At 40.3% G+C, this 9,488-nt stretch overlaps 2 protein-coding genes across 2 annotated transcripts; one reads left to right on the top strand and one right to left on the bottom strand.

Annotated features, from left to right (window-relative positions):
- Positions 1–4,009: 4,009 nt before the first annotated feature.
- On the bottom strand, positions 4,010–5,063 carry LOC109420089 (RWD domain-containing protein 4). Its single transcript, XM_019694401.3, has 3 exons — positions 4,774–5,063; positions 4,600–4,709; positions 4,010–4,545 (listed from the first exon to the last, which is right to left on the bottom strand). Exons 1-3 carry the CDS (start codon positions 4,879–4,881, stop codon positions 4,137–4,139), a joined length of 627 nt encoding a protein of 208 aa, XP_019549946.3. The 5' UTR covers positions 4,882–5,063; the 3' UTR covers positions 4,010–4,136.
- A 2,089-nt stretch (positions 5,064–7,152) lies between these two features.
- On the top strand, positions 7,153–8,218 carry LOC109420088 (probable DNA replication complex GINS protein PSF2). The gene is made up of 2 exons (XM_062851406.1): positions 7,153–7,498; positions 7,730–8,218. The coding sequence occupies exons 1-2, from the start codon at positions 7,254–7,256 to the stop codon at positions 8,088–8,090; spliced, it is 606 nt and encodes a 201-aa protein (XP_062707390.1). The 5' UTR covers positions 7,153–7,253; the 3' UTR covers positions 8,091–8,218.
- Positions 8,219–9,488: the final 1,270 nt, after the last annotated feature.

The following is a 9,488-nucleotide window of genomic DNA, read 5'->3' as shown; positions in this document are numbered from 1 at the left end:
AGCACCAAATGAAAGCTACAATATTCTTGTAAAAGGCCCTGAAATTTTATTTCGGTTCAACATTTGGTTACTGAGATACCTTTCGAAGAGTATTTCAATAAATTCCTTTTTTTAATTATTATTATATTCGCTTGTTATCTTGCATGAGCTGTCTATGGGAAATTATTTTTCAATAAATAATGCTGACCTCATATAAATTGTATACTAGCAGGTTATTGTTTTCAACAAAATTATAAATAACAAATTACAAATAAACAGGAATTCTATGAAAACTAACAATATGTTAAATGAAAGCTTTGAATTTATATATTGTGGAAAAAATGCAAGAACCGGACAGCCAAAATAACTAGTTATTGACAAACGTGATTAACATACTAGATATATAATTTTTGTCCTTTTTACACCATAACCATGAATACCAAGTACTTCGGAGCTAATTTATTCGACTGATTAAGAGGTATTAGACAAAGTGTATCTCGCTGATTTTCTTATCCTTTTGTTAATCGATTCAAGATCTTTTGGCAGTTATTGTCCGTGCAGTTGAATCCCGGAATTTTCGACTAGCGAAGTTGGAATTTTCTCCAAATCCGTGCGTCGGACCTAACTTCGGAAGTGGTGCGCTGTATAGCGGACCAGGTTCACTATACAGCGCACCACTTCCGAAGTTAGGTCCGACGCATGAATTTGGAGAAAAATCCAACTTCGCTAGTCGAAAACTCCGATTTTCAACTAAAATGAGAATAACAAAAGATACAATATTCCAGAATATGTAAGCTATTTTTTTAAACATTCCATACAAGATTCTAGGAGGTTTCTGGCATTTCTGGTAATTTAGTCCACGGTCCATGATGCTATTTTGGAAACCAATCAACTAGATTCCAAATCCACAATATTTTCTAGAACTCTTCTGCCCCCACTCGCATAACTGTCCCATATGCATAGGAATCCCAGCAAAGATGGGACTGTTATGCGAGTGGGGGCAGTCTTGGTCAATTGGGTTTTTAAATTTAGAAAAATGTATAGTTTTTTCGATTTCATACGAAAGAGCATCTTTTTCTGTGCCACTATGATTTTTTTCAGATTTTTAGAACTGTATTTTGGTGCCTAAAAACAATTTCAAAGAGATTTTTTGAAATCACCTTTTGACAGCTGAGCAACTGCTTGACAGCTCCGCCCAGTACAAAATGCGACGAGGGGTGATCCGAGAAATCGCTCCCATGCAAACTTCAAATTGATTTTTAAATAGGTTCCCGGGCACCAAAATTCATGAAAATTTGGATTTCGGCTCAGTTTTTCATGCAGATTCCGAATATGGCATTATCTCAACACCGCTAAAGAAGCCAATTACACAAAATAAATATGTTAAATACAAATAATATCGCGTAAAAAACCGCGTAAAAAACTTCAGTGTAATTTCTTCCAACACTTCATTTTTCTTTCTTCTTTCTTGATCTTCCGTTTCAAATCTTCTTCCTTTTTTCCTCCTCCTACTTCTTTACTTCTTCTTCTTTCCTCTTTCCTGCTTCTCCTCCTTTCTTTCTTTCTCCTTCTCCTTCTTTCCTCCTTCCTGCTTTTCCGCTTTTACAATTCCGATGGTTTCCGATGTTGACTTCTCATTCTTGTCTTTTCTGATTTCGTCCAGTATGCTTTTGATCAGCGAGACGTGAACCGATTAAAAAGAGGCGAGGAACTTGACGTCCTCCTCCGCACAGCCACCTTCGTATCGTAAAAAGTGTATACCAGCGAGACGTGCACCGATACCGTAACGACGACCATGACATCTACGCCCGCACGGCCACCCTCGAGATGTTGGTTGATCATTTCTTGGTTTCCTTATAGCTTCTTTATTCTTTTTCAATCACTGTTCCCTATTTGCTTCCAGGTAACTTCACACATTTCGCTGCATCGATAACTGCTTCTTCCTCTTTAAATTTTCTCATCTTCATTCTTCTTTCTTAAATCTTCCTTATTACTTCTTCTTTAACAAATTTGTTATTCTCCTTCTTCTCTTCTTGCTTCTTCATAATATGTTTCATTTTTCAGTTTCCGTTTTCCCTACTTGCTGTTATATGTGTATGCGATCTATCATTTAGAAGAACGAGGTTTTCTTCATCAACAGCCTCAAGGACAATGTTACCGCCGGAAGAAGTATTTCTGTTCCCCCAGGCAGGAGGGTGAGCATTAAGATCACTTAGTACTAGACAGATTTCTGTCATGACATATCTGTCCAACAAAATGGCAAGACAATTCTGTCTAGCGGAGACGTCGGGTTACGTCCACTATCGGAGTAGCGTAAACCAAATTGAACGTAAAAAAATCAGAGCACTTACCAATTTCCATTGAAATACACATTACTAGATGCTAATTTACCTTCTCCATGTGTTCGGCAAAGTTTGAATACTGACCAAGGACCATTCACGATTTGGAATTATGACCTCACTGACACTGATCGATCTACATAAGACCACCCATTAACTGGGGGTGTTGCTAGTTAACAAGCGAAGTTTCAGCTTCTCTATCTCGGGATCGAAATCAAATAGAAATGTGTCGTTTTCGGCAAAGTTTTTCAGAAGGACAAGAACATTCTGGTGATCATTCAATTAGTTGGTGATGTTGCCGCTAGGTGGCGCTAGTAATGAAGTAAAATTTTAGACTTCCCTATCTCGGGATCGAAAGCAGATATAAATGTGTATTCTTCAACAAAGTTGTTCAGAAGGACAAGAATATTCTGATGATTCACCATATTTGTGCGGTTTCAAGTAAAGTTCGCATAAATAATTCACTCGCGCTCATCATTTCGAAGGCGCAATCGCAAGAGTGTGAAAGATTAACATCTAAGCCGAATGATATATGAAGTTGTGAGGTGGGGCTTCAAATCCAGTTTGGCTTTCTATTTCACAGAATCGTAACTTGTTCTGTGGCTTCGTTGGTTAAAGCGCCGGACTAGCGATACGGAGTAGTGGGTTCGAATCCCACCACGGATTTCTGTCCAGGATGCTTCCTGAGATTGATTCAGGATTTCCCCCAGTTATTCTCGATTGGATTTCTTCTGAAATTCAATCCATGATCTTGATATTTTAAATTTCAAGGATTCCTCGGGTAATCCTTTAATGATTGTTTTCAAAATTCTTTCATTGATTACTCCTTGGCAGTGTACGCAGAATATGGCACCGCAAGCGAAAAATAGGCAACAAAGAAGGCACGGTAACAGAGCTTTGTTTTTTCGTTAGCAGATAATGAGATAATCTCTCCTGAGTTTGTTCACAACAAAAACGGCAGGAATATTTGTCTCGTTCTATTCACATCGTGATTTTCGCATTGTTTATAATAGAAACTCGACTCTGAGGTTTGCAAGAGTCTTAATTCGTCCAAATGCATACTGCCCCCATTGGCACAACAGTCCCATGTGATTAGGAAACCCAACAAACAAGGGACTGTTATGCGAATAGGGGCAGCATATGAATTCGATGATGTGGGTCGAAAGTTTCAGCAGAAAAGCCGAAATATCGGCACACGCACGGCAAGCGATGTTTGTTTTATTGCTCTCATCGCCTGACATGCGCTTGTTGCGGAGCGTCTTTGTTACCAACATGCACCGCTTAGGACAAAGCGTTTGTTTTTGGGCGTGATCTGTTTTTCGTACCCTGCTCCTTGGTATATTTTCAGTGCATTATCTAGAACTCCCTCAGCATTCCTGCAGGGGATTCTTCCCGGAATTTCTTGAATGATTTTTCCCGGAAATCATCCAATTTAGCAGCAAGTGACCAAAATAGGTCCCCCTGCCCAAATGGTCCCATACCCTATTCTATAACTTTTTCGCACATTCGATTTGCCTATCTAAAAAAAAGATAAGGAACCCCTGTCGTAAGGGCGTACATTTTGCGGTGCCGCTCAAAAATCAAGGTTTTACCGCAGATTTGAGCCACCCAGATCTCCATAGGGAACGGAATGCCATCATAAGGCTGAATCTCAAAAGGCTTAATGATATTATGAAAATATTACATAACGCTGCGTTAGTATATACCCCTAGTATATTTTTTCAATAGCAACATGCATTTATTTTACTTTTCTTCCAAAGCGAAGCTTTCCCTTGAGCTTCCTGCGAGTCCCACGCCCGGTCGACCCACCATATCACGCTATTCCGGTTTGCCACCCGTCTGCGACAGGTGCTTGATAATGTCTACCCAATCCCAGCCTCTGGGCCGGTTTCCTTTGTTGTCCACACGATCCCACTGTTTGCGTTTTTGTGCCTTGGTCAGATGTTCCTTCTTCTGTCCAGCCCCGCCGCCTGCTCCTCCTGCCGCACTGCCCTTTGTCCCCCGCTCGTCTCCATCTTCGTCGTCGTCGGAACTCCGGTGGACATCGTCCTGATGGTTAGTTCCTATCACCTGCTGGTCGGTTCCACCGCTTAAACTCTCGTCCGATAGCAATTCCTCTACTTTGTCCTTAAGGCACTCGAATAGCGTGTAGGTCATTCCGCATCCCAGCCACTGTTCACCTTCCTCCTTCAGTATTGATGTTATTTTATCTTTTAGGGGACGCGAGCTGAAAATAAATATTGTAAAATTATCCAAAAAATTTCAACAGCTCAATACTTACAGATTTCTATTGTAAAATGTATCCATGTTAATAGTTGGAAGTTCGTTGGGATAGTTCTCTTGCCAGCAGATTTCCAGCAGGAATGATTTATTTCCATCTTCTTCGCCGTACTGAAAAACATCAAAATCTATATTTCTCTTTTATAGAAAAGTAGTCCCAGTTTGGAATACCTACCTTATATTGAAAGGTTTCCGCATTCACTTGCTTGAAAAAGCCGTCACCCTCGTAGATGGAAGCTAGCGCTTCTCGTTCTTCAGTTTGCATTTCTTTAGTTTCTGACATTTTAGATTATTGATAAAATATAACAGACCGTTTAAACTACGTACATTACACTACAACAGCGGGCTAGGTTTAGCAAAAACGGCTATTTTTCACCAGATTCTTCCAAAAATTGCGGTGATGGCAGTACGATCCGAGGACGATGTTACAAAACAAACGCATATGTTTACTACCTTTTGACTTGACAGAAGTCGATGTCAAAAATAAGGCAGGAGGCAGCATAAATTTCACAGCAATCTGGACAGAAACCTATAGGGCACTGCATGAAATACTCTCCTTCTCTTTCACTCTTACAGAAATTATGTAAACAACAAGGCCAAGAAACGTCAAAATCCCATACTAAATCAAAACAATGCAGTGCCCTATACCCTTATTAACATAAAAAACAGGGCCGGTTTTAGTAGGTAAACGGAACCAAAAATCAACCCAAATATAGGTTCTTCTCACTTCGGCTCTTCCTTGCGGTCCGTGCGAGAACCCAAATATTTGGCTATACCGCGTCAAAGCTATGAGTGGGTGGGTAATTTCCCGTTTGATCTCGACAGAAAATTGCAACCCATCTCAAAGTTCTTTCTACCCAGCGTTGACTTTCAAAGTACCCTAGTGGGTTGAAATAAACCCATTTTTGGGTCAACGGCAAAAAAATAAACTTCTCGCACAATAGAGTTAATAAACTATAGAGGACGAATGTCGCTGCTGTTCCCTTTGTTCTCGTTCGCAAACATCCCGGGTATCTATCTGTCAAACTGCATACTTTTTCGCTTTGACACTTATATTTATCCCTCCCTATCTTCGCCAGCAAGAGATGTTGCGGCGGCGACGCCAGCGACATTCTCCCTCTATAGTTTATTACCTCTATTTCTCGCACGGACATTATTGGCTAGGTAATTGGAAAATGGGGAGAGAGTCAGGGGGTGAGAAACTCGGCACACTTCATTTTCTGCCAAATGTGCCAGTGATGTGCCGAACGTGCCGAAGTGTGCCAGCGTCCTGGCAGTCATGCTGTCAGTTATTTAATTGCTTTTTGTGCTTTTTATCTGGCAACCTTTTGCTTGTTTTGTTTTGATCCTGATGGCCCACTGCACGAATTTATTCTGGCCTGCTTACTCTCACACGAAATTTGACGTTTGAGCGGTGTCGGCACCTCCCAAACGTCAAATTTTCTGTGAGAGTAAGCAGGCCAGAATAAATTCGTGCAGTGGACTATTGTTGCAACTTTATTGTAATCAAAAACCAATTCAAAAGCAATCTCCTGATTATGGTGCGATCTCAAAATCAAGGAAGACTTGATCTTATTGCTGCTGCTAAGAAATCCAGCGCTTTGGGTCCTCATTCTCATTAGATACAGCGGGAAAGAAAATTTCAGCTTTCCAGCTTCAAAAACATTCGATTCCAGTTTCATTTTTTTCCAAAGTATTGAGAAAAGTAGTTTTCGTTACTTTCTTCTTCATTTTCTTTCTCCTCCACAAAAAAAAACATGAAAAGGTGTTGCCAGTTTGATGACAGCCAGAGTCATTAATGTGCCGGCGAGTGTGCCGGCGAGTGTGCCGGGCACTTTGTGCCGAGTTTCCCACCCCCTGACGATACTTAACAACCTATACTATTCAATGTGAAATGCTCATTCACATTTGATTCTATTGTTAGAAACATTTGATTCTATTGTTTTTCTACTGTTATTTTAACAATGAATTCTATTGTGAGAGTATGGTTTTCAATGGTAATGTTACATAAGAATCCTATGTTTTTCTATTGTATTTTTTCCGGGCACCTTGCTACGATCTTATTGGTATTTGAAAGCATGTTTTTTTTGGCAAAATAATTCTAGATTGAGTTTAAATAAGGGCGAAAGTAACATGAGAGAGTTGTCTTCATCGACTCTCTCTTCTTTAAATAAAAGTGACAAGATGCAAGCATAGTTGCACTTTTTGGTCATAAATCGCTAGGTTGCGATGCAATCTAGCGTCTAAATGTAAAAAAGTTCGATTTAATTTGCATCTTGTCAATTTAATTTGCAGAAGAGAGAGTCGATGAAGAGAACTCTCTCATGTTACTTTCGCCCTTATTTAAACTCAATCTAGAATTTACTCCTCCGAATACCTAGCATTAGCATAAACGTTTTATTCGGGATCTGCTCTCGTTCCTTTTTGGGTCGTCATATTTGAAGGATCCCATCAATCCTCAAAAAAAAGTGCTGTCAGTTTTATGCTAAATCGTCCGGTCTCTGCCTCTCGCACATCCCACCCCACCTCACACAAAGTTATGCTCACTGTTTTGACTGGCGTAAACTGGCGCGAATTGTACAAACATCGCGAACTATTTTGTGTGGGTTTTCCTTTAATAAACTCTCGAAATTGTGTAAATTTAAGTCTGTTATAATGGAACCGGATGAGCTTGAATTTATCGGAGAAAACACCACCATCGGAGTGATTCCTAACTTTAATCATGATCCGATTTACCTAATATCGGGAGCAATCGGGCCATTCCGAGGTGGTCAGCCGTTGCATATTCCCCTGTGGTTTGCGATCCATCTGAGACAACAGCAGAAGTGCCGTATAGTGCCGCCGCTGTGGATGGATATAGGACTGCTGGAGGACATTAAGGAGGAGGAAAAACGTACAAGGTCAGTATGCAAAGAATATCTGTTGGTAACATTGATCACAATTTCCTTTTTTGCTTTATGTCTTTCCCGTTTTTCCAATCGCTTGTGTATTGTGATTATTTTCATTTCAATTTGTTAGGATTTTTTTTAGTTATTTATATATTTAGTTCTAATAACACTGAGTTTTGGTTTGTGAGAATAGTAAAACGAATCTAAATCTAAATGAATCACTTATATTCTGTTCTGTTTAAGGAATTTCACAAAGATGCCCAGCGAACATTACATGGTAGAGGCGAAACTTGTTCTCAGCACGGCTCCAGAAGACGTCCCGCAATCGGATGAGATAAAAACCCTCATCAAGGACATTTGGGATATTCGGTGTGCAAAGTTGCGGACTACGATGGACATGTTCATCAAGGGCGAGGGCGAACAGGTCAAGCTGGATAACATTACGATAGTGGAGTTGAATACGATTCGACCGTTTCTACCCCACGCCATGGATATGCTGATGAGGATCCTGAATGCCAAGAATGGTCCCGCTCCGAACTTGTCCATCCACAATCAATCGGCCATGATCAATAGTATGAACAGTTCGCATTCACGGTATACGTAGCAGCGGCCGCTGGTGGGATAGGTAAGTAGTTGTTCTTATATGGATAATTCGACGCCAATATTTCAAAAGGGTTTTACTGCTCTAGAACCACTATTAGTCGGAGGAAAAGCTCCTCCTTAACTTTGTAAGAAGCTACAGATTCAAAAAGAAATTACGCCCTCTTGAACCGTTGGTTCCGAAATATGAAACGATTCAAGTGCAACATAACTCAAATGCTTAACAGGTTGCCCATGGGCAATTCAACAATGTTTAAAAGCAACTTTTGTAATGTAATAGATCTTGCACGCTTTAATATTTAAGACCAACTAGGAATGTAATAAAATTATAATTATATAGATGAAGAAGCCTTTAAATGATTGAGAAAGCACGAAGTAATTTCATATTATTGGACAACAATTAGGGTATTTTAACCAATAGTGGACCCCTTTGTAGCTGAAAATTGCTTTGCCTGTGAAAAAATATCTTATCCTAATGGATCACTGGAGCAAACCTTTCTTACCTTACCTTACCTTACCGGTCAGTCCTCTGCTGTACATAGGAGTCGTCTCCAGTCCACTCGGTCCATGGCTGTGCGTCTCCAGTTCCGCACTCTGCAAAGGGTCCGCAAATCGTCCTCCATTTTATCGACCCGCCTAGCTTGCTGCGCACTATGTCTTCTAGTACCGGTCGGATGGCTCTCGCGAACCATTTTATTCGGGTTGCTATCCAACATCCTGGTGATATGACCCTCCCACCGGAGCCTCTCGATTTCGCGATGTGATCGACAGTTGGTTCTCTCAGCAGCTGATACTTCGCCTTCTCCAATTTCTGTCTTCCATCTGCACTCCGCCGTAGATGGTACGCAACACCCTCCGTTCGAAAACTCCAAGGACGCGTTGATTCTCTGAACGTAGAGTCCATGCTTCTTGCACATAGAGGACTAGTGTAAGTGCTCCAATTATGGCTATATTACCAATTTAACGATGTTTAACGATGTAAATCAACAGGAAAACATATATGAACAACAGATCACGTTCACAAAAGATGGTTGTACTCATTTAAACTCCACATTTTGCGCAAATTATGGTAGGAATAAATCATTTTCCTTAAAATTTCGGCTTCCTTGCACCCTTTTTCGCCATAGTGTACCAGTTATGGCTAATCCCATAAGGAATGCATAAAAACAGTGCGAAAGAAACCGAAGTTAACAAATGTAGCCATAAAACTGGTACAGGGTTCCTATCATTGGCACACGCTTTAATAAATACTAAAAGTAGTTTTGGCTTCGTTTCTTTATTTTTCCTGTAAAGTATGCTAGCTCAGCTATCTTTTAACATATTGGTGACATACGTCTTCTTGTTATTTTTATACAAATAGTTTTCCTTAGTTAGTGCCATAATTGGTACAGGCACCCTACCG

The sequence above is a fragment of the Aedes albopictus genome, chromosome 2, assembly GCF_035046485.1.
Source record: "Aedes albopictus strain Foshan chromosome 2, AalbF5, whole genome shotgun sequence".
Classification (NCBI taxonomy): domain Eukaryota; kingdom Metazoa; phylum Arthropoda; class Insecta; order Diptera; family Culicidae; genus Aedes; species Aedes albopictus.
Note: the sequence above shows the minus strand (reverse complement) of the source record. Positions and strands in the feature narration are given on the sequence as shown.

What these genes read in the sequence shown, in the direction of transcription:
- LOC109420089 (XM_019694401.3), bottom strand. Translation starts at nt 4,881, where the DNA reads ATGTCAGAAACTAAAGAAATGCAAACTGAAGAACGAGAAGCGCTAGCT. An exon ending in CGGAAACCTTTCAATATAAG is followed by an intron (nt 4,710 to 4,773) that starts GTAGGTATTCCA and finishes GATGTTTTTCAG; the next exon opens with TACGGCGAAGAAGATGGAAA. An exon ending in ACATTTTACAATAGAAATCT is followed by an intron (nt 4,546 to 4,599) that starts GTAAGTATTGAG and finishes ATTTATTTTCAG; the next exon opens with CTCGCGTCCCCTAAAAGATA.
- LOC109420088 (XM_062851406.1), top strand. Translation starts at nt 7,254, where the DNA reads ATGGAACCGGATGAGCTTGAATTTATCGGAGAAAACACCACCATCGGA. An exon ending in GAGGAGGAAAAACGTACAAG is followed by an intron (nt 7,499 to 7,729) that starts GTCAGTATGCAA and finishes GTTCTGTTTAAG; the next exon opens with GAATTTCACAAAGATGCCCA.